This window comes from Aythya ferina (assembly GCF_964211825.1).
Source record: "Aythya ferina genome assembly, chromosome: 7".
NCBI lineage: Eukaryota > Metazoa > Chordata > Aves > Anseriformes > Anatidae > Aythya > Aythya ferina.
Window position 1 is genome coordinate 18,671,821 of NC_140302.1, and position 24,375 is coordinate 18,696,195.

The 24,375-nt window shown below is 44.0% G+C and overlaps 1 protein-coding gene across 1 annotated transcript; it reads right to left on the reverse strand.

Moving 5' to 3' along the window:
* Positions 1-1,916: 1,916 nt before the first annotated feature.
* Positions 1,917-18,693, reverse strand: LOC311439867 (annexin A8-like). Its single transcript, XM_084526098.1, has 14 exons — positions 18,537-18,693; positions 14,861-14,945; positions 14,688-14,734; positions 10,997-11,087; positions 10,638-10,732; positions 9,319-9,432; positions 8,382-8,472; positions 7,715-7,794; positions 7,063-7,122; positions 6,437-6,530; positions 4,495-4,590; positions 4,204-4,262; positions 3,385-3,507; positions 1,917-2,197 (listed from the first exon to the last, which is right to left on the reverse strand). The coding sequence occupies exons 3-14, from the start codon at positions 14,706-14,708 to the stop codon at positions 2,141-2,143; spliced, it is 981 nt and encodes a 326-aa protein (XP_084382224.1). The 5' UTR covers positions 14,709-14,734; positions 14,861-14,945; positions 18,537-18,693; the 3' UTR covers positions 1,917-2,140.
* Positions 18,694-24,375: the final 5,682 nt, after the last annotated feature.

The window sequence follows — 24,375 nt, forward strand, 5'->3', positions numbered from 1 at the left end:
AGACATTGTGGGTACAAACTATTTACATCATTCACACTCCCTGCTTTGGCAGTTCCAAATTCCCTTCTGGCCTGTCCTACAAAACACCCAAAACATAGAGGCTCTGGCTCCTATTTTTACTAATGCCTCATCATAGGGATCTGGTTAGAAGCCAGCAGTTCTGCAGAGCCCCTGTGCCACATGGAGGCATGCAGCTGCAGGGTGAGAGTCAGCGGACCGAAGCAGAAGTGCAGTGTCAGGAGGGGGACACGGCCAGAGGACACACCACAGGATTTAGACCAGCCGAGAGGTCAACCACGCCATGCTCGACGTGGAGCAGGGCCTCGTCCTCCTCCTCGCCCCGCATCCCTCCCGCCGCCGGGCGCTGAGGCCTGGTCCCGCCCGGCGGGGTGCAGCGCGGCCGGCCCCCAGCAGGTGGTGGTGCCGGCACGGCTTTCCCTGCAGCGGCTCCTTTGGGGGTGCTGCCAGGGCCGGCTGGGAGCTGGTGTCCTGAAAACCTGGAGGACCCTGGGCTGTGGTGCCTGGAGCAGGCCACCATGCCTGGGCAGAGGCGGGTGGCAGCCAGGCTACAGCTCTGCACCACCCGCAGCACCTCAGTGGTGCTGCATGAGTGCTTGCAGCACCTCTGTCCCGTTAGAAGAACTGGGACAGACCCCCCCAAAAAGTGAGCCTGTGGGAGATATTAAAAGGCCTGGGAATTAAAAATTTTTGGTGAGAGGTTAGGTGATACATACTAATAGACCTAGCAGTTACAGGGGGAACGAATAGATAAACTCAGCGTAGATAAACTGAGGTTAAAAATAAAAAATCAACCACAATATGAAACTATCAGGAAGTTCAGAAATATGTAATGAAGGCAATTTTCTCTCTCACTAATGTCTGTAAAAACAACCGAAAATCTAGTTATTCACCAGTAGCAACCAGGACATTTATGACTCAACTTGGGTGAATATTTTCCCAGGAAAAAATAAGAAAAAAACAAACCCACAGTTTTTCCATTTAGAACATTTGCATAAGAAGCTTCTGATTTTAGGGGTGAGGAAGAGACTTAGCAGAAAGAGCATGAAATCTGCAACCCAGGCCACTGAAAAGTATGGTTGAAAATATATTTCAGTGACAACTTTTGTATTTTACTTAATGTTATTTTTAGAAGTCATTTTTGTTTTGAAAAGACAGCCTTTCTATTTACTGAAAATAGATCCCTCCCTGCAACTAGAAAGATATGCATCATCCCCATTTAAAAGAAAAACATTTATGTCCCCAGAAATCTCCTTATTAATCATAATAAGATTTTCCTCATCTCTATGTCTTTAGGGCTGACCAATAGTCAGATATCAGGGTATTATCGTACCAGGCACTGTCAAGAGTTCATAAAAGAAATCTGTCCCTGTGCCAGAATTGCTTGTTCAGGCACAATGTGGAAAGTGGATAAAAGAGCCGAGACCAAGTGTAGTGAGTCTGATACATGCTACTACGAAGTCTTGATTCTGCTGTGCCTCAGGATGTTTGGGTGGTATTTGAGAAACATGCCCAGGAGCTTATGATTTGTATCTCACCTAAAGGTTGCTTAAACCTCAGTTTCTGTGTTAAGATTGTGTTCATCAGTTCTTGACAGGTGAAGAAGCCCGGGGCTCATGAACTGCAGGAAGTCCAGAGGACCTGGCAATGGCATGCCACCACAGCAGGACGTTCCCCTGACTGGGGGGCATCATCTAGCTGTGCAGCTCTCCCACACCCCACAAAGACTGAGCAAAGAGCCCCTCTTAGTCACTTTTTAGTCCAGGTGAGAAATTGGGAAATTGCTAGAAACAAGCACTTAAAGAATCAGAGATTTCTGCCCTTCACAATGCATTAAAAGAAGAGAAATTGCAAAAAATGAAATGGAAGCAAAAAAACAAACACAAACGGAAGTTTTTTAAAAACCATTATGGAAGTAAACAGTTTTTAATGTGTACTAAGCATCCATGTTTCCCAGGGAGCTTTGGAAATTTTTACTAAATTGATCTCACCTACCCCATCTCCCTTCCACCCCCTCGCCCTCCTTGAATTAATGGAAGGATGTTCTGTGTGTGCATTTTCAGGCACTTATTCTCCAAATTTGCTTTCTGTATCCATTTCAGCATCTTCCTCCTAGATTTCGTCAGTCACTGCCACAGAGATTTAGCAAGGCTGTCTTGTAATCACCGCTGGTGTCATCCTGATAGGGGGAAAATTAAAAAAAAAAAAAAAAAAAAAAAAAAAAAAAAAAAAAAAGGTGAGTATAGAAGTCCGTTTTTATAAACTGGCTGCTGCCTTTGTCAGTGGATGGGATATACCCCCACAACAAAAACACTTTGGAAAGATCAAGCCAGATTTCAGCAGGGTCACTGCCAGCTGAAACCATCAAAAGTGAACAGAAACAAAGCCCATAGCTTCCACCTGAAACAAAATTTATCAAGTCCAATTCTTTTCTTTGGAATCCCAATGAGTAACTGATCAGGGCTCCATCCCACAGAGTGGCACAAAAAGTCAGCATGAACAAGAGAAACCAATACTGTTGTGTTCAGATTTTACATCCCTAGTATTTGTGTAGTGTTCCCTCCCTTACAGGAAGGGAATGAGCAGTTAGCCCTGACAAAGGATGTTTTTAAGAAAGCCACAAATATGGTCATTTTGGTCTAGAGAAGAACTACAGAGAACATCCTGAGACAGAAATTTTACTCCCTTTGAATATTTTGTGATGACAGGTATAAAGGCATTTCCACTTCTCAGAGGAATGAATATTCCATACAGACCCTCGAAGACTGATCATTAATCAACATGACAGACACTGACAGTGTCAATTAGAAGAAAGGGCCCTCATTACAGAATGAGACGTCCCATGGGGACTGATAAGCATAGGGCTTTTGTGCCATTTGCACTAGGGGAAAGGGATGCCCCAGAGACCTTAAACAACAAATTATAAAACCCAGCTTTTCAGACCTAATAGAAAACATGGCTTTTTGCTAGGGGAGGGTCCTTTGTCCAGTGCTGAGACTCAAGCACCAAGAAATACAGTAAGATTTGACAAGGTTCAGTTTATAAACTTAACTCACCACAGCATGGACCAGGCCTTCATTTGGGATAAGTCAGTTTAAAATAAATAAATAAAAACACAACTGCTTTGATTTACATGGCACTAGTTCTAGGTAGTAAAGGACAGCAGAAAAGAGAAGATGGCACAGCATGGGAAATGTGTAACAGGGATAATTTAATGCATCTAGATTCATTTAGGAGATCACGAAGAACACATGAAAAGCCTAGAGCAGTCTCTCATCAGGTTTGGTTTTGCCCACGTCACATTTTTCTGGGCAGGTTAGGAATGCACATAATGACTAAGAGCTATTATATCAAGATGCTGCTTACCACAATCATGCTGGAGAGAGACTGTCCTGCAATCCGCTTGAATTCAGCCTTGATAAGATTTAAGTCAACTTCACTTCGAGAAACAATCACCCTTATAAGGGTCCCATCACGGGTGCCAGCCCCCTGAAATAACAGATATATCAGTCTGCAGTGTTAGTGGGCATTCAAGGGATAAGCTGTTGTGAACTGGTCTGGAACTGGGTACATTAGCTTTCAGACATCACTTGGCACACATTCTGCAGCAATCTGCTTTTCCTTCTGAAGATGCAACATCCCCACCACCAAGGGCCACTGTCCTTACTACAAGCCTTCTGTCTCAGAGTGCCATGAGCCTTTGCACATGTCAAATGCAAAAGCATTTCCAGGACTGAAAGAGGGCAATGAATACATACTGCCCTTCTGCAGCAGCACCCATACAACCAGTATTGTGAAGGCACCTGCCTTCAACCAGTATTGTTTAATCAGTCACAGGAAAATAAAATTCACTTCAATAACAAAAACCTTTGGGGGAATAAGAAAATAAACAATCAACTCAGTTTTCCACCAAGTTGGGAGAGCGGACATATTTTATATATCAGTTAAAAATTATAGGGACATTTGTCTGCGGTTGTCTTACATATCGCCATTTGAACTTTTTTTTTTTTTTTTTTTTTGGTTTGTTTGTTTTAACTGTTTTATTAAGAGCATTGCTTCCTAAAAAGAAAATATCATGGCCCAGTCCATTAAGTTAACATTATGGGCAAAATCCCACTGTGACCAACCTCCTCAAAAAGCTTCTTCCAAAAAAAAAAAAAAAATACACTGCAATAAATGTCTTACCTTTAAAGCATGGTATAGCCTCTCTGCAAAGTAGCAATGGATGTTCCTCGTGCATTTCACTAGGCATATAAAAAGATTCAGTAAGAATCAATGATAATTGCAGTCCAGGGCAGCAGGCTCAACAGATTCAGCTTTTCCATTCACTCAAGAAGTCTGCCCCTAGGACATGAACTAAGTATCCTTTACTTCCTACCAGAGATCTTTATAAAGCAGATCCATCCCATGACAGTCAACTGCTGCAGGAGGAAAGACAAGAAACTTAGGCAAAAGAAAGGGAAATGAGACACTTACCAATAGCCAGCATAGCATCCTCTAGTGAGCCACTAGTCTCACTCCTGATGCTGTCTTCTATGCTTTTACCAGCAAGTTTCTGGTATTCTTCAAACACTGTTTGAAACAGAAAGCACTTTGAATTTTCACCAAGCAATTGCTCAGACATTTTGTACCCAACATTCACAGGTATTGCTTGTGTGGTGATATGAAAATGAATATCCCACTAAAGCAATGACCACATTTGAAACAACTTCAGTAAGCATTAGTCAAGTCCAGAAATCAGCTACAAAAAACAGCTTCACAAAAACCTATCTCCAAGAAAGAAGTATCTGTATGTACACAAAGCAACTAATTGATCAGAAGGGGCTTAATTCCCTGTCTTAATTTGTAAGAGCAAGTTCAGTCAACCTCACATTCATTTGGAAATCTGTGTCTTCATCACTGCATTTAACCACACAAATGAAGTAGGCTCCAGAAGGATAAGCACAACTATCATTTGGTCCTGTTGCTGTCACTAGCTTCAGGAGCCAAAATAGAATCAAATTAAGTCTAGAACTATGCTCATGGCCCTTGGACATTTAAATGATGACAACAGTTTGGGAAAACTTATCTCAACCACAATTTAAAAACAACTCAGAAAAACAAAAACAAAACAACAAACAAACAAACAAACAAACAAACAAAAAAACCATAGTAAACAGATGCAGATTGCAAGCTATATAAACTCCCACATAAAATATCAGCAGAGTCATTGTTCCCTTTATATACTCTGGATACAGATTCTGGTTCCAAACTACAGATCCCTGTTTTGATTCCTAGCTTTTACACTAACAAAAAAGGAAACTTGCTATGTAACACAATGTATATCATACTGAAGTTTGCACAGCATTCAGGATCATACCCCTAAACATTAACACACAGATATTTTGGTGAAAGGTACTACTACAGAACAGACAAATGGATACAAACCTTCTCAACTCAGACCTATTCTCCATGTTAAAAAAAATTAGTTGCAACAAATACATGTAAGTTTTTTAAAAATAAACTATTACAATCTGCTTTAGTGCAGAGGAAATCAGATTCATTTCCTTGATAATTTAGTATGTCCCAAAGATTGTTTACATCCAGACCAACTGCTGCAATTAAGTTTTTAAAGACAGACATGGCCAAAGACTAGAGTCAGCTTTTTTGTTTTGTTTTGTTTGTTTCTAAGTGCTGTTGGGAGATTAAGTTTAAAAACACAAGGGGGAGCTGGCCTCCAAGGGCCTTGAAAATAGTCTCCAAAGACTTCAGCTTGAAAAAGTTCAGGCACACCTAGGTCATCAACAGCTAAATTTATCAACTGAGCTCCAGTGAATTCACACACTACTTGATGTGCTTGGATCAGGGACAACATAACATCTGTTAGTCAGAGCCTTGGACTGCTTCAAAAGTCTTGAGATGACAAGGCCAGGTCTCTGCTGCTTCATGCTTTGGGGAGCTGAGGGCACCCTTAGCTGGAGCTGGGTTATCATCTCCCCTCCCAAGCAGCCTCCAATGCTCTCAAAAGAACCTAGGCCAAAACTGGAAGAGTCTCCCTGTGGTTCTCCAGCACTGGCATTGTCAGTGATTTTTTTCCAAAAGAAACCCATGTCCAAGGAGTCATGAGCCTGTAGACTGCACACTTCTATCCAGTTAGGAAGGGACTCTCTCCCCCTAGGCTTATAAAAATAGCTATACCATCTAGCCATCACTGCTGTATCAGGACTCCTGTATAAGCAGTCTGATTTTCAGTTGCACTGAATCTACATAAGCTTCAAAGCTGCTGGCAGCTTTTGGGCACTGATTGGGCAAGGATTAGTAGGCAAACTTTGATGTTTATTTCTGATCACCTGAGCTTTGACATCTGTATCCCTGCCTCTTCTTTTTTGGTAGGATGATTTCTCATTTCAGATGCTTACGAACATGGACTGCTTCATACCTTTCATCAGGTGTGTGGCACTCCTCGTGCACAGGATGGTGATGAACTGTATCTCATCGGTGCCCCGTATCTTCTCCCCAGCTGCATAGAGAGTCTGAAATTTAACACACTATTGTTAGATTTTCTGTGCATGCAGCTGGTAAAGGAACAGCATTTGGCTTGAGGTACTGCTTGGGTAACAGGTCTCAAAGTAACCTAAAGTACTGTATGAACTAGACTCTACTGGAGTAGTTGACTGTGTAGACCCTTGATTGTGTCTTCTAGTGAAATTGGGGCAGTAACTATCTCCACCCTTTCTATCCCTCCTGAAGCAGCTGGAGCAGCCAACAGTGCTACTGAGGTTTCTTCCCTATTCTTCAGTGTACCTCTCCACAATGTCTATATATTTCTACATGTAAAAAGCAGTGGAGCCTGAGCCCACTTCTCATCCTTCCTGTTTGGAACAGCAAGACTCAGCAGTGCAGGCAAAACTGAAGAACTCCAAGCTGCTTCTGCTTCAAGAAGGCCCCTCCTGAAACTGTTATGGCTCCAACCCCATGCTGACCTGGACTCTCCTATCCAAGGATCCTGAAATTCAAGATAGGCAGGATGCAAGCATATCACTGATCATGGGCATTTGAGAGTACCTGTGCATCCTGGAGAGCCAATGCAGTATCCACGTAGAGAGTAGCATTGTCCCTCTCACCCTATGAGAAGAAAAAGACAGACACCATTTGCTCTCATGAATTATTTTCCACACGGGGATCACAGAGTACATGCTAGACAAAGAACAATTCTCCTCCTCAGTTATTTTTGCAGAGTACTCAGTCAGTAATGTTTCAGGCAACACAAGAACTAACTCCTTGACTGAAATCAGTAATGTGAAGTGGAGCCAAGAAGTTGGTAAGTTATTCTGCTTCTTGGCAAGAAAATTGAGAAAATTCAGTAGGATAAATAAATCCAAATGTGCTCTCAGCATTTAGGTGACAGACTCTAGAATAGGGTTGAATCATTGTTGAGATTTTTTTTAAAGACTCCTATACAGTGTAGTGACACATGCATGTAAAAGTGAGATGTTTCCGTGCAGCAGAGCTGACTGTTCCCAGCTCTCTTACTGCTGCTGAGGGAGGGTTCCCTGCCTCAGTCACATCAAAGCTGAAAACAGAAATCCAGTTCAAGCGATGTGTTTGTCACTGTAGTTTGTGGTAATTGTGACTGCATTGTCCCTTCTATCGCACGTCTTCTCCAAAAAGTAATAGAAAAATGAAGATCTTTGTATCCTCTTTTCTCTAACATTACCTGAAGAAGGCAAACTAGAATCTGTTCAAAATATCCACTTGTTTCTGATTTTATGTCTTCTTCCAGATCAGAACCGTATTCTACACAAGAGAAAGAGAAGAACAATGGGAGTATTTATTTGGATGTTATGATCAGGATATCACAAGTCACCTGAGGACATACACTAATCAAGGTCACTAGTGAAAAAAGGTGGGCTGAGGTCAGCATACCCTCTCAGTGATACCCAGACAGGCACTCCCATCTGACCGAGTGTACCACTAGCTCCAATGACAAAGGCATAAATCCATGGCTAATGTTAGGGATGTAGTTTGAGGGACCAAAGAAATAGTTACAAATATATTTGACAGATTCCCATGTACAGCACATTTAAGGGAGAGAAAAAGCCAAGTGTACAGCTGTAGCTTTATTTGCCTTCTGGCAATGGTTGTGCTGGGCACCACAGACTAAATTTGTGATTTGCTGGCCTTTTCCTCTGACTGGAAGAAAGCTAGAGAGGGATTTTTCAAATTCACTCAGTTCTGTTTGCCAGGTGGAGTTAGGCTGCACCTTCTTGCTTCTACAATCCCCTTTTCCTGCTGACAGTGTTAGCTGGTAACACCATTCCGCTGTGCAGTCATGCAGTGGCACATTGCTCTGACCACACAAACCAGAGCCCCAGGCACTTTACCTTCTTTGTACGCCTTGATTATCTCTCTGATCTGCGCCTTTGTTCGTGATGCCAGGATCTCTATGATAACACCTTCACTTGTTCCCACACCCTTTGATGGAAAACATAGTGGAAAAAAAAGGTAGAGAAAGATATCTAATGATGCAGTGAAATTTACTGCTAGAAAAGTATGGTCAAACGAGGAGTCTTACGGCAGCAAAGGGCGAGGCTGTGTGCTGAGCTGTGAGAAACTGTCAAGATGAAAACTGTAGACACAAAGCATGTTTGGTTTGAGTGTGGATTCATTTACTGAGATGCCCAATTTGTAAAGGATGATTGTGTGTAACCCTGCACTTCTGCAATGCATTTTTGGATCTGGATCTTTGGTGGACAGTATCAGAGGGATGTGGGGGCACTAATGTTTGTCTAGTCAGTACTTTGTACCATTAAAAAAATACTATATCAACAGGCAGGATGCCAGTCAACCCCAGATTGGGCCTTGCACCAACACTCATTAATTTCTTTGATTTTTTTTAAAGGTTTCACTGTTCAGGTGGGGTGTCATAGCAGCAACTTTGGCCCAAGGTCATTGAGCTCCATTCACAAGATGCACTACAGAAAGCATTGAAGAGATTCTACAACTACACATTAGAAACTCATCTGTGGATGTTTATCTGTTGCCAAAGGCAATTTTGGATCCACTGTTACCTTCCCCAGGCTTTGAGACACATACATACAGAAACTCATATACATATTACATATAAATATTACAGCAGCATTCCCCTCCCCCCCAACATACGCTGATAGCACAACTAAATATTTCTCAAAGGGTACTGTTAATAATGAACTTAATAATCATCCACTAGCCCAGTTACTATCACTTTTCATTAATAGGCAAAGTTACAGGAAATGAACTTTGGACCTATGCTACTAAAATAGCAACATGCAGTTTGCTTACCTTCATGGCATCATACAGCTCCTTTGCATCATACTTGTACGGGGGATACATAAGAGCCACAATGAGCCTCTCAAAGTCGCCACTCAGTTCAGACTTCAGGCTTTCAATCAGATCCTGTAGAACATCACCATGCTTATCACATACAAAGCCTCAAAGGTTCTCTTTCCTGCCCAGTTTCTATCCCCATGGCCTACAGCCGTGAAGCTGAGTGACATCATTGTGTTGACAGTTTATTAGAAAAGGTCCTGGGGGCTGGAAAAGGCACCTAACTCCAAAATGGATTTTGTCTAGGTCCTTCCACTTCCTTTGTTCCCCAGTACCAAGCTTCCCCCAGGTAATAATTTTGCAGCAGAGCAGGGAAGATAAACATCTTCCTCCAACCTGTTTTAGACAGGGAGCAGAACCAGGAGCTGAAGGCCTTGAACTAAGTGAAGGATACAACCAATATCCAAAGCCTACACATGCACACACACATAGGACTTCTGCAGAATCAGGCATGCAGTCTGTTTAAAGACAGGCTTCAAACCTTCCTCTCATTATCATATAGCTTTTTTAGGGTATGCCTTGCCCTGTTTCAGTGGGTATATGGAATGAAACCATTCTATTCATTGTCCCATACACATTTGCTTCCCTTTCTTAGGTTCTTTCAAGGCAGTTCCTGTTCCATCAGGGTTTTTTGAAGATTTCCTGTTTCTATATTGACCCAAGAGCCTATATTGCTCATTGCTAATAACTTTCCTTCCCCCACACTTTTAGATGCTACTCTCACACATCTGGCTACACCATTGGGCTGGTGGAAGAGTTTGCAGCACAAGTGTTTCTAATGAGAGTAAGATTTTATCAAAGACAGAAAGATAGCCACATAAAAACATGATTGTCAACAATTGCAGTTTGTTTTCATTTTTAGAATTTCCAAATAAATGTAATGAAATAAGTATTTAAATTGAACTTTATCACTTAGAAGAGCCCCACACCAGCCCAATAATTTACTCAAAAGGCTACTTAGAAAAGTATAACTTTGTTATAGCTTCAAAAACAATAAGGAATTACACTTTAAGACAAAATGGATTTTTAAAAAGTATTTCTGGTCAAAATGCCTTTTAGAAAGAAAATTACAATCACTAGACAAAAACCAGTTTATCCCACCACAAATTAATTTCCCATATTCACCCCAGGCCTTATTATCAAATATTAACCTGTCTGTTTGCAAAAGACCTGCATATTGTTTACACCATGCTTGCAGGATGAACTGTACACCCATTAACTACATCCCACACGCAGTGAAACAGTGACTGAATATGGCTTTGTTTTGGAAGAACCTTTCCAAACTGTCCTTTGAAGGATTTGGCAATCAGTTGACGCTGCATATTGCTCCTCTTAGTTAGGACATCAATTATAGCTTGTTCATCAGTCCCTATGGAGAGCAACAAAAAGCCATAAACACAGTGCACAGAATAATAATAATAATCGCAATTCAAGTAATGAGACAACCTCCCCTAGTTTATTGCCTTCATGATGTAGAAATTCAATTACGTCTTGCAGAAATGTGGATTTTGAATTATCCACATTAAAATAAATAAAAAACCATCTCTAGCTGCAATTTTCTTCAGGAATGGCTTTTAACTGAGCAACTATAAATGCAACATAGAATTTACACATATGGATGGAGTCAACTCACCAAGCCCCTTCATGGCCTTGTACAGAGTTTGAGCATCAGGTACAGGGTCAAAGTTTAAAGCACCTGTCACAGACACACCCTCTGCTTCACTCTGAAAAATAAGAAAAAATACAACACTTCATTCCTGCATTTTGTCAGCTCAAGAAAGGGTATTTTGGAAAGTAAATTAATATTATCCACTGCTTACACATGTGGAAGACAGAAAAGTTGAGGGATTGGTTCAAGGCATTCTTCAGAGCAAAGCTCAGAAGACAACACAAGTTTTTTTCCCTCCACTTGCCTGTGCCAGCCTCTGGGTCCAGGCAGAAAAACGAGGTCAAGCACTGTTGCAGAAGTCATTAGGTGCAGGTGGTCTGGCAGAAAAAGCTGAGTAGCCTGGACTTTCCCATTCAAGCCTTTCTACAATGCTTAAGAGCACGTATGCTGTCATATCATACTGCTATTAAGTGCCACAGTTTCCAGTGCTTTGGTACAGAGTGGTTTTATACATAGCATTTCAGTTTCATGGAATACATATGCTCTCACAAACCATGTTTCTAGTTAGCAGCTTTATTCTGCTGCTGCTTCACTCAAGTACAACTAGTTTCACATAAGGAAGCACCTCCTTGGGAAGGATTTGGGCCAAGAGGCTACTTTGAAGGAACAGATCCATCTGGAGAAGTGCAGTTACAATGTTCTTCTCTGAGCTGAGAGCCAACTACACAGCAATTCTCCAGTCAGACCCGTAAGGCACAGCCAGCATCAGAGTAATAGGGCAGAAAGACGCACTGGGATTTACTCCAGTCACCCTAAGATAGTAAGGACATCAACCAGAACACAGGCTTAAGAGCTTCTGCTTAACCAAAGCTGTTAGGCAAGGGAATTGGCTTGAACACGCTGACATTTCCAACAATAATGTCCTATCAACAGGGAAGTCTGTGAATGGTTAGTCATAAAGAGTCATCACCACTTTATTCCAATAACTGCAATTTTCTTTTCCTTAGCAGCAGAGAGATTTAAGCTTTCCCAGGAAACTGCTGTATTCTCATAAATGGACTTGTAGGGATATGATTAATATCAAACTAATGATATCAGCATGACTTGATGGATTTTTTCTAAGGGGGTGGCCTCACAGTCAGGTAAAAAGCACCTTCAATCCAGAGCTTATGGAGCATAAGTAATCACTAATGCTGTCCCATATGACTTGCATAATATAGACCTCCAAGTGCCACCCAGCAGCCTCCTGCTCTGGTGTAAATTCCTTTTGCTCCTCTTTCCTTTGTGACAGAGGGATCTTCCCCCCCTTCTCATTGCACCATCTCAGGTCATTCATGCCCTCCCCAGAGAAAAATCCTTCCCAGAGCTAACCTTCAAGCAATCTTTGCCAGGTAGAAAGGTTTGTGGAAATTCCCTGCAGGACCTGCATTGCTGGCATTTTTTATTTTTAAGTAAGAGTCTGGAAGATTAATGTCACGCTCCTGAGCACACAGCCAAGAAACACTAGGCCTAGCCCAGCACCACAGCTGAGGCATAGCCATGCCATGCTGCACAGATACTCAGGCTGGCTCAGGGCAAGCTCGTTCAGGTGTTCTTGTCCAGTGCTCTACTGGGAGACATAGCTGGCAGGTGTTTTCATGCCAGCCAAGCTCTGGGAACAGTATCAAACAACCAAAAAATGATGAGCTTCAACAGAAGCTGTATGTTCAGCAGACAGCAAGATCTGGAAGAACTCGTGTTTGCTGAAGTTTGCTTCACAGCCAGTACAGCAACAGAATCCTGTGCCACCACACCCTGCTCCAGGTAGGGAGAGCAGCTGAGGAAGGGACTGAATCAATGGGAAACTTCTCACTAGATGCAACTTCGATTACGTCCCAGTGATTACTGAGCAGCAAGTTTAAGGCTGTGGTGAAGCTGTCACTGCAGAGCCACCCCCAAAGGCTTGCCATCAGCCTGGAACAGGAGGCCTGGCCGGGCTGTTGGGCAGGATCAGAGCAAACACTCCTTTTCTGCTCCCCTGTGAAGTCAGCCAGTACCAGCAAAACTTCCCCAGAAAGCAAGATACACTTATCTGTCTGATTTTGCTCTGAAATAGATGGACAGTCCTCTCTAGCTGCACTCAAAGGCTCATGTGAAAGAAATGCTCTGGATCTATGCCTGGTGACTCAGGGTAAGAGGCAGTGCTCAGCTTTCATTTGGAGGCAGCAGTAACAAATCAAACAATGGCCCTTTTTGGTATTAATTCCAAGAAACACGGACCATCCTCTTTCAAGTAGCTTACTCATGACTCACTCATAGGCTTGATTCTCTGTGTTCCAGCACAGGTACAATCACAGTCAGTTTCCAGAGAAACACTATTCAGTTTGGTCTTGTTTTCCAGATGAATTGATGCTATAATTACCTAACTGAAACTACTCAAAGCATCCATGCAAATCTCCTGGTAAGATGAATAACTAGTGCAAAAGCAATGTAATCCGTGTACCCTGCAGCTGATGATGTGAAAAGCATTCTACTTATAAATTAAGGGTAAGGGGATTTAAAATGTATCAAAATATATATCCTATCAAAGTGTTTTCTAACCTAAGGAGTAGTTCATCAAAATCCTGAAATGTGGGTTACAGGTGGGGTTATTGTTTTTCAGTGGAAAATTTCTGAGAGTGTTTCATATTTTTCATAGTTTGCATTTGAGTTGTATTTTTATGGAGGATTTTGAAAAACAATTTGTTTTTAGCTACTCCTCCACTGCCTGCCTGTCTTCATACCTCCACCCCTACAACACCAACAGATAAGAGTCCTCTAGAGCTTTCAATGACTTTTCCTCCTTTTCTCACTACGTTTCTAAATGATTTCCAGCTTGGAGGGTGGAGGCAACAGATCAACATAAAGGGAAAAATTAAAGTGAGAGTTCCTCCAAGCTTTGAAAAAAAAAAATCCATTTTACTATACTAACTTCCAAAAGGGTGGTGACCGGGCAGGGAGAGACTTTTCCACCAGTACTCCAACACATGCCATTCTCCAGCAGCTATCTTCTAGGCCTTAGCTTGTAGATATCTAGAGATAAAGTCCCTGGGGAAACCTAGCCTTCCATAAAAGCTAATGGGAGAGCTGCCACTGAACTGTATGTGGAGGCTGCTTCAGGGCACCCCACAACTCCCAAAGCCACAAGAGTTTAAAAGAGAACAAACAGCATTTCTGGCTTGTAGCAGACAGGCAGGGCGTCCAAGTCCACAGCGTTGCAGCAATATTCAAAACCCAGAAAAGAAAGACACTGTGGCTTGACAAACTATACCTCCCTCCATGACCACAGCCTGCCAGCACGCTGGGGACAGGCCAGTGCCCTGAACCCACTGCCAGAGGTGAAGGAAGGGACAAGGAGACTGCAGCGTTCATACCTAATGCAGACCTCTGCTGTGCAGCTTTGCTGATCCCCGGTACCATATCCCCATGTACACATAATTATCCCTCTGCACCACTCAACTGAAGGGGCAGGGAGAGTCTGGTCTTCTTGAAGCCAGCATGCATATTAACACCTTCTTTAATTAAGGTTATGGAAGTGCTGAAAACTATTTTATAGTCAGAAAATCAGTAAACAAGTTTGGATGATCTTTAAAGGGAAACATTTCATTCCCACACAGTGCCTGATAGAGCTAGCAAGTTAACTTATTATATTGCCAAAGAAGTCAAGGTGTTTCACTTCACTATTTCCTCTACTTACCCAAGCCTTCCACCATGCCATTGCAGTGTCAGTAGTGATACCTGGGCCTGTTGATGAAGAAAACCACACGCATCACACCTCACAGTTAGGGAATCTGAGATTTGAAGAGGGTGGGGGGAAAAAAGAGGAATATATATATATATATATATAATTATTTTTTTCAATAGACTTACCACAAGAAAATTAGAATAACTGTGTTCCTCAGGAGGCTTATTCCCTCTGGAAGCAGCAGAATGTAACTGGAGTCTGTGCTGAGAACTGGCAGGTATAACCCATCCTTATCTACAAATTCCATGGGGCAACGCCCGCAGACACTGCTTAACCTGTTTTGCATGTATGATCTCACAGGGAGAGATCGAGTTGCTTAATAAACCAGGCTTCCCCTGTGAGGAGCCCTACATTCAACCTCAGTTGACTAATGCTCATTGTAATTTTTCCACTGCTTCTCCCCCACACCCTAACCCGCTAACATTTTAGCCTCTGGCACTGACATGACATGCAAATTAAAGCCAGGTAGTTTCTTGGCATTAAACTCCACTAAGACCCAGTGAGTTCTGCTACAATGAAATAAACCACTCTCACGTTATTAAGGACTCTTTCTATTTCTACCAATCTGGATGACAGCAAAACAGGACTCTCAAAACTTAACAAATGCTCACCTACATCCCTTCTTTCAAAAAAAACTATTAAAAAAACACTAAGTCAACACCCAAACATGCCCTACATGTCATAGCAAAGCTCAGTACAGCAGCAGACTGTATACTGACTCGGGAGGTCTCTCCCTGTCATGTAACCTGGACTCACACAGCGTGAGCAAGAAGCATCTCTAGGCTAACACAGAACCAGCACATTTCAGGCTAACTGCTCTCAGCAATGTCAGTTCCAGCAAGGTTACCGTAAGGCTTGCTATTACACGTTAACGCTTAGTGCAACGTGAATATTTTTTCCTTTTTGTGTTCATAGTAGGAGCCAAAAGGCTCTTAATACTTAAATTTAGAGAAGTGTTTCTGTGAAACCAGCTGAAATATCTTACGGCCGTAGCAATATTTTCCTGTCTAGACTTTTGTCAGAACCCATCACGCCCGTATTATTTATTTGTTTTTAAATGGAAAGCTGCCCTGATGGAAGCATTCCCATCAGCTATATCTTAACCCTTGCTATAGAGGAACTCTGTCCCCTCTCACATTTACAAGCCCACACAGGACCCTGGGTAAACACCAAACCATGGGCCTCTTACTTCCTTCCCACATGCTGTTATTTCACTTAACCCAGCTGGGTCCCCATGGCCTGGGAAGCTGCTCTGGTTATTCCCACTGGAACGAGCTCTGCCAGCTCCTCCTGCCTCAAACCCATCCATCACACAGGGAGGGCAAGTCATGGAGGAGGAGGCACTGTCCTTGGCGTAGAAAGTGTGCAACTAGGGTCCACACCAGCTTGGTTTCCAGTCATGTTTAAGAGGCAGGGTCATCAACAGCACACAGCAAGGAGGGTTCATGAGTGGTCCTTCATTCCCCCTCCTTCACAGGAAGGGTGGTCAGAGCAGGATAGATTTGCTTTTGCTGGATCTCAGGGCTGTGCCTGGCTGCTTACATATGCCTTTTCCCTGTGTTGGGATTTAATTAGGTCAGCTTGCCATGAAGGTCAGCTTTCTTGAGGACTCCATGGACAAAGAAACCCTTCTAGACAGAAAGTCACAGAGGGGAGCAGAGACCAAACCAGAGAGAAAATGGGAAAACGTCCAACCAGTCATTTTTGCCAGCACAAACTAAAAAGGCTGTAAAGGGACATTAGAAGGGATTTTAACAGGGGAATTGGAATTTAACGCAGAGGAACAGTGGCCAGATTTTAAGAAATCAATATGAATGGGCTAGGTAAGGTCTGGAGAAACTGAACCCTGAGCAATCCCTCTTCAGGTATGGTGCTATTGCTCTGAACTGATTCCTGCTCTTCATTCATTGTGGTTTATCCTGTAAGAATTGATCACTTTGTCAGCTGTGAGTTGAACTCTATTGCAGTATTGTCTCAGTTCATGATGGATGCAGCTTCAATGCAGTAAGGCTCAGAGCAGCGCTGCACAAGCTTCATGCACATGAGAGCAGTCAATGCTCTCAGGCCAGCACAGCAGGAGGCACACACTGCAGTCCAATGCCCTTTTTGCTTGGGCAGAGTTTTTGTTTTGAACAGCTTAGGTTTACATACTCATCTACACATCTTGGCCCTCCCATACCATACATGTTGTGCATGTGAGTGAACTTGCCTGTGGTTCATGTACTTTACTGTTATGTACCAGGAACACACACACACCTTTTACAGCAGCAGTAGAACCTCACATAGTGCAGTGATTATCCACAGGATCGTGCAAAATTCCCAAAAGGGGTAGAAGACAATACACAGGTTCCCCCAAGCCTCACTGTCTCACACACACACAGAGAAGTCATTTCTGCATCTCTGATAAAGTGAACTCCAAATTCACTAGAAATACTGTCAGGAGAACACTGCCCAGCAATACATTAAGGTGGTTAAAATTTGACCTCATGATCCTGCTTGTTTGCACTGTGGTACCACCACAAAACAGTCATCTCTAAGCCATCTGCAAGAGTGTCATCTGAGTGGTGGGTCAGTCATATTGTGGGTACAGACATCCACAAAGTGTCTCCACAGTGAAGGTCTCTCAAGCCTCAGCCCTGAACACCTCCAAGCTTTCAGCAAGTCCCTGCTTCTGCCAGTGTGCCTGGCCAGGTCAGCTGTTGGCACAGCTATCAGCCACCAAAAGCGGTCAGAAACCTCCAGAAGAAGCAGCACAAGCACCATAACTAGGTTTGGTTTGTGTGTCTTTAGGCCACTCAATCCAAACCCATTTTCAGCTAGACGTAACGAAGAAGGTGCTCTGCACTTAGCTTTTTCTTCACACCGCACTTGGGACTTTCCAAGCTTGAACTGGGGACATTGGAGCTACCTCAGTACATACCAAGCCAGTGTAAGGAATGCTATAAAAGAATTCATGAGCAGGACTGGATTTTGCTCAACCTTGTTCAAGCCCATAAAAGACCTGAAGTATTAAAAAATAAAGAGTGCTGATAGCCTTCAAAAGGTTCATTACTTACATTGCTTCAAGAATGTACCACCCAGTAAGCTCTGACTGCTCTGTTTTAGGTTGGACAAAAGCTTAAAGGATGCTCTAACATAGATGGAGGGTAGCAGAAGACTTTTAGAGTGTAGCCCCTTTCTCCCCTTCCCTATTTGTAGGTTAGTAAAGTCTGGCCCTGTGCCTGGAAAGTTTGAGGCCGGGAGCTGACTGCTTTGGAACATGAGAGCTCATGCAAAACAGGTCTTCAACTGTCCAGCAATTTTACTTACCCCATGGCTTTTCACTGCTACTAGAACTTTCTGCAGCATGACAAGAACAGAACAGCCTATTGGGAATTTCACCCCTAAATATATATATATATATATATATATATATATATTTTTTTTTTTTTTAAAGCCAGGAGCTTAATCATTCTGGAAACAGCAGACCAAAAACACATTGATACTTGATTCAAACCAATAATTTCATAATCATGAAATATTTTACTACGAAAATTTGAGGAAGATAGAGCACACCCCTCAGACCAAGCAGGAGAAAAGTATTCTGCTGCAAAGAAAGAAGATAAACAACATTTTCCAGCCCAGTTTTTAAGTAACACTGTATAGAATCACAGCTCTGATGAGGACTAATTTCAGCAAATATCTCTTAATATCTCTTCCAGTCCTATGCTTTCCAGAACAGGTCATTACCCCCTCACTTTTTAGTCTTCTAGCTCCAGACCCATTACTGACAACACTTTGCCCTACCTTCCAGTGACTTACATCAGTCTCTTGCCCTAACAGCTGCCATGTTTGCAGACCAGGTTACACTCCCTCACTGTACAAACATAACCCGTCTCATCCTGCAGATTTTAAATCAATGTGCAAACAACTCCACAAATCAAGCACTAAGTCTTGATTCTACTACTCCATTCCTTTTTTCCCCTTCTGTGTATTGCTATTTAAATAGATACTATCAGCTGACTACCATCAGGGTTAAGAGCAAATGCCCTTTCATCTACTAACCAGCTCACTATCACCTGAAATCAGATCATTATACGGGAAGGCTGTGTAAATTTGCTAGCAGGCCAATCCAAGCAAAAAGTTATTGTCTGTTTATGAAAGAGGTGTGAGCTGGGGTAAACGAGCAGATGGGAAAGGCAGTAGTTTTCAAAAGAAGAGTATCTGCAATACAAAAATAAAATCACTAAAGTCTAAAAAAATTATACTCACATACCTGGCAGCTCACTGCTCACCCTGCCCTTTCCTCCTGTGACTTTGAACCATCTTTCAAAGTGAAAATGATCCCAAAATAGGATTATTTCCATTTGGAATTCACTAGCTCAGCTTCATTTTCCAAGTTTCCTTTATTACCACAAGCAGCTTTGTGCCAAGTATCATAAGAGAAAACCCATGCCTATATGTTTCAGGGGATGTTCAAGCAGCGACAGTGTAAAATCTCAGGACCTGATTGTGTCTGCACCAGGAGGACTAGCCCCAGGGTCACTGGGGCAGCCAGTGCCACAGGGGACAGTGCACAGAGCTGTTTGCAGGTTAGCAAAGGGTGTGTCAGCTTCACCTTTGCCACACAGGGCCCCTTGGCTACTGGTAGGACAGCCAGGGTGAGGCACTGACACAAACAGAGCAGAGCTTGGCTTGCTTTGGCTCTGCTCTGACTCTGGCTGAGCATTTTTCTGCTCATTCCTTTCTTGCACTAGTGCTGGTGCCAAGGAATTCTTCCCAGTTGCCCTAACAACCATTCCCCACACAAAACAGGCAACTGCTGCTCATGTTTAACCCCAAAGGCCAACAAAGAAAGCACCCTCTGAATCAAAACGGGCAAAGGCAGCTCATTTGGGTCTGATGGGGACATGACAGATGCCAGGAGTTCAAATGCCAGCAGTGGGTGTGAGGCAGCATTCAGGATGCATCGGGTGCTTGTGTGTGAAATATTTTGTGCACATCCCCAGTCACCTCTACAGGGATTATTTTTTTACAGAGTCCTTGATGGAACAAGTACAGGGGCCTGTACACAATTAAAGACAGACCTGCTGTTTGAATCAGCCCTGCAATGGAGAAGGATGTACACAGAGCTGCCTAAGGATAACCCCTTGATGCCACCTGCCATGCCCCTGCTGACGTGCTTCACTCTGCAGCAGGGATTGAGCCAGCAGCCCCACATCAGGCTCACTCTGATGCTGATGATGTGGTGCTTTCCCATCAGTAGCAGCTGCATCTGGATGGCTCAAGAGCCACAGAGTTCAAGCATTGTGGAGTGATTGGAGTGATCTATGTTAAGGGAGGTTAAATTTGAAAACAAGAGAACACAGTGTCACTTCTGGTTTGTTGGTAAAATTAGACATAATACTACTTTTTCACATCCTCCTCTACAGCTAGATTTTCCTTCAGCTTCAAAGTGGCTGTATTCCAGCCTAGATCTGGCAACACTGAGGACAGCATCCTGGAGCAGACTCCGTGAGATGCTAGTGGGTCAGCTAGGCTAGTAGCTTGGCTTGCAATTGCTTGGTAGCACAGTCTCTGAACACTGCAATACTGCAAGCAGTACTGTGCCTATGCCAAAGGCCCAAAGCCAGTACACTTCAGACCATGACCCTGGTGAGTGTATAGAAGCAGAGAGCCTATGAGCAAACAGACTGTTCTACTAACTCTAATGGAATTATTATACTTCTAATGTTCTTATATACTATATACTTATATCTTACATACTATATACTTATATACTACATACTTATATCTATATACTTCTGAGGTTCTACTTCTAATTAGGGCACTATTATATCATGATAGAAGAAACAGTTATAGATCAATACACACACACACACAAAACAAAACAAAACAAAACAAAACAAAAAACAACCCTTTTCCATCAGGTGCAGATGTTTCTCTGTGTTCCTTTGTCACCTATAAAACCAGTGGGAGCTCTGCCAGTGATTGGTATGAGTGCTGAGCCAGACTTAACTTTGGTCCCCCTCCCACTGTGGCAGAATTTTGACACTGCTGAAGTCAGCGTGTCCATGATGCCAGTTACACTGGTGACATTGTGATTGGTATCCTGACTTCTGCTTGTTTACATTCAGGTGTCTTGGTAGAGACAGCAAAGGCACTTGTGTCTCAAAATCTTGACAAAGAAAAACAGAGGCAAGGAGACATAAAGTATTACTTTCCTTTCCCAGAGAAGTGGTCTTCAGACTCTACTCAAGTACCTGTGATCTTCACCATCTAAGCAGACTACTGGGAACCCTTTACATGAACAAAAGTAAATAAGGAAGCTAAACTTTGGTAAATGGTTCTGCCTGTCTGAATTTGTCATTCAATGTATAGACAGGTCACTGAGCCAGATCTCACAATATGGGCACATACATCTGCCCTCTCACCCAGATGCCAGTTTCTGGGACGAACTGAAGAACACACAACTAGAAGTGTGTGTGAGGTGGGGGTTGTTTGTTTTCTCATTTTATTGTGAGCTTACACAAAGGCTGTTACTTTGTATGGGAAAACCAACATATTTCTCAAATTGGTTTTGTAGTAACAAGAACTGAAAACAGGGCAAGTAAGTTTATAATGGAAAAGACTTTTGTATCAAAGGCACTAAAAATAGCAGCAGTGCTGCTAAAACAGCCAGCTCTCCTTAAGCTGAGGGCTGTGGTCTAGCTGTGCTAGTTGAAAATCTTCCAAATGTTCTATTGTTTCCTTAGAGAGCTCTGCCAAATATAGGTGGTTCATCCTTAGTGTGGAATGAGACCAGCCCCTCTGTAATACTGAGATAATTAGAGGCCATGGGGATCAAACCAGAGAGGATGTGTTTAGAATCATGGAGAGATCAAGAAATCAAAATAAGTTCGTTCTCCCAAGAGTTAGGCTCACAGTGCCACAGCATCTCAGTTGTGGGATGGTGGGATGTATCATCTGTGCCTCAACAGACTACATTGTGCCCCAAACTGTGAGTTATTTTCAGCACTAATTTTTGTCACAAAAGTGATAAATGAGGGCTGGATGTTTCAGACATTGAATCAGCAGCAGCTCATGAACCAGCTCAGTTAGATGCAAGAACAGAAGTACACTGATGGTCAGGGTTCTTCTGCCTGGAGGATTTTAGTCAGCACACATTTCAGGGCTGATTTGTGTCTCTTTGACAGTGATAGAGCAAGCAGGTCACAGCTCACCAGTGAATATGGCTATATAAAAAGTGCACTGCAGAAAGCACAGTGCTGCTGCATTATCAGCTTGGCTCTGCATGGAAGCTGCAAAGGGCAGAAGTATGGCTGAGAAAGGAGCAGCACTGAGGAAGGCAAAGGAAATAGCCAGGAAAGACAATCTGACCATGGCAAGGACTTGGGAAGGAGGTGAGGAGGTACCAGCAGTGGCAGAGGTCTGTGAGTGCTGCAGGGAGGAAAGATGGCAGCACCAAGGTTCGCCCCAAGTTTTCTCCAGCCTACAATGGAAACAGCGCTGAGCAGTGGCAATACCAGGCTGCAGTTACCTAGCTGCAGTCCTGCTATTGAACACCCCAGAAATGCTGAACAGTTCCCAGGTCCAAGAACTGCACCTCAGTGGAACTCTTAGCCATGAGACCTTTTCTATTGCAGAGATCTACTTTGGTGCAGGATAAATAACAGTAGATGCTGTTAGCTGATAGGCTTAGACAGTCATCTTCTTCTATGCTGGGTACTAGGGAAAGTACCACATTGCTGCCAAAGCTGTGTGGTGTCTTGAGGATTGCTTTTGTTGGGTCAGCCATGTCTCGTTCTGGTCATAGCCTTCGTGAATCTCAGCAGACTCTTAGGCAATTCCTATGCAAGCAACAGAAGTCCGGCATTGCATCACAAATTGATGGTAACCAGGAAACAAACAAAAACTCTTATCCCAGGAGACTTTTACAACTCTCATTTCCAGTTTATGTTGCTGTCAAAAGGCAGCTCTCTCATGCTGTGTGTGTGACCTGACCTACCACAGGGAGCACATACTTCCAGCAGCAGGCTGCTCCTGCTTGGTGCCCATGCAAACCCCATCCCAGCATGTGGCGTGGGCCTCATGCTCGTGGTGGCTGGGGACAGCTCAAGGGCCATGCTGGTGGTGGGTGGTGAGGGTAAGGAGGGCCAGCAGCTGGCAGGAGTGTGGCCACGAGTTTTACAGCCAGGGTGGCAGCAGTGTGGCCACGGGTTTTACAGCCAGGGAGTTGCTGCTCCTTGGCAGGTCAGGCACAGAGAGCACCGTCGCCTTGTGGGCGGTACAGGAGCTGGAACTGCAGGTTTAACCAGGGGTTCCAGAGCAAAACCAGCTTAAAACACATTGTTATTATTATTATTTTCTTTAAAAGCCACGCTGACTTCCTGCACTGCTCTGGGAGCTCCCAGCAGGCTGCTCCACCGCGGGCCATCGGCTGTCCAGCCCTGCCCTCCAGCGGCAGCCTGGCCGGGGCCAACCGCAGGCGGGTGAGAAGGAGCAGGGGGACCGGTCCCTCGGGGCAGGAGGAGGCCCTGGGGGGCTGTCCCTCAGCAGAGGGGCAGGGAAGGTGTGGGGACAGCCAGAGACCTCGGTGGGGCGCTGGGGGATGCCAAACTGTGGTGGTATGGGTACAGCAAGATGGGGTTGGTAGCAGCCTTTACTCCATCCTGCGGATTGGTAGGGCTCTGCTCAGAGCATCACTTCCAGGGCAGCTTCAACCATCTCCCTCTGAGAGTGAGCCAGCAGGCTCCTGGGGCTGACATTTGCCCTCAGTGCACTGCCTGGCCAGCAGCAGTCTTGCAGGGTGCAAGTGCTTCTCTGCAGCTTGTCTGCCCTGTGCAGCTCTCCAAGAGATGGTTGGGAGAGGGGCTGCCAGGGCCAGATCCTGGCAGAGAGACATCACACACTTGGCTTGGCTGCAAGCACACCGACAGGCTATTTTTACGCTTGTTTCCTGCTGTTGATTGAGGCTGTTCACAACCAACCAAAACCCTGACAGTCCAGACTGAGCCTTCCACATGGCCAGTGTGGGGAGCCTGTCCCGGAGCATCCCCATGCAAAGGGGGGAGCTGCTAAGAGACCCAGAGAGGAAAGCAGGCAGCTGCTGAATTTGGACACAGCCACCATGGCTATAGCTGCAGAAACTGTCAGAGAAGGAGTGCTGAGATGCACAGTTCAACCAACCATAGCTGGGCTCTGTCCTTCCAGCAAGGGAAACTGAAGCACAAAATGGAGGGCAGAGAAACAGCCAAAGCCTACTTCTCCTGTGGTAGCATTACAGGAAAGCAGGAAAGACTTGATGCTGGCTTTGCCACCCCACAAGAATGACACTGCAGAGCTGGTGAACCCAGGGGTGCTCAGTCAGCTCCTCAGAGCCACCCTTGGCACCAGCAGGCTGCAGATCAGGCTGTTGGGGAGCAGACAACCCCCACACGTACACAGCTCAGGAAAAAGAGGACGGGATTCCTAGATGATGTAGGAAACCTACCCTCCAGATATACCTTTCAGGAGACCCTGCCAGAGGCACTGAGGCCACCCATGAAACATCCCACCTGTTCTTCCCGTGGTGATGGTGGGTCTAGATGGGTTAGATGAAGACCTGTTCCTTTGCTCCTGTGCTAGGGAGGAAAATGAACTATTTGCTATTTTGACCTGT

Excerpts from the sequence above, each read along its gene's own strand:
- LOC311439867 (XM_084526098.1), bottom strand. The coding sequence starts at position 14,708 with ATGGCATGGTGGAAGGCTTGG. Across the intron at positions 4,263-4,494 it reads GGATGCTATGCTGGCTATTG|TGAAATGCACGAGGAACATC; the intron begins GTAAGTGTCTCA and ends TTATATGCCTAG. Across the intron at positions 2,198-3,384 it reads CTCTCTCCAGCATGATTGTG|GATGACACCAGCGGTGATTA; the intron begins GTAAGCAGCATC and ends TCCCCCTATCAG.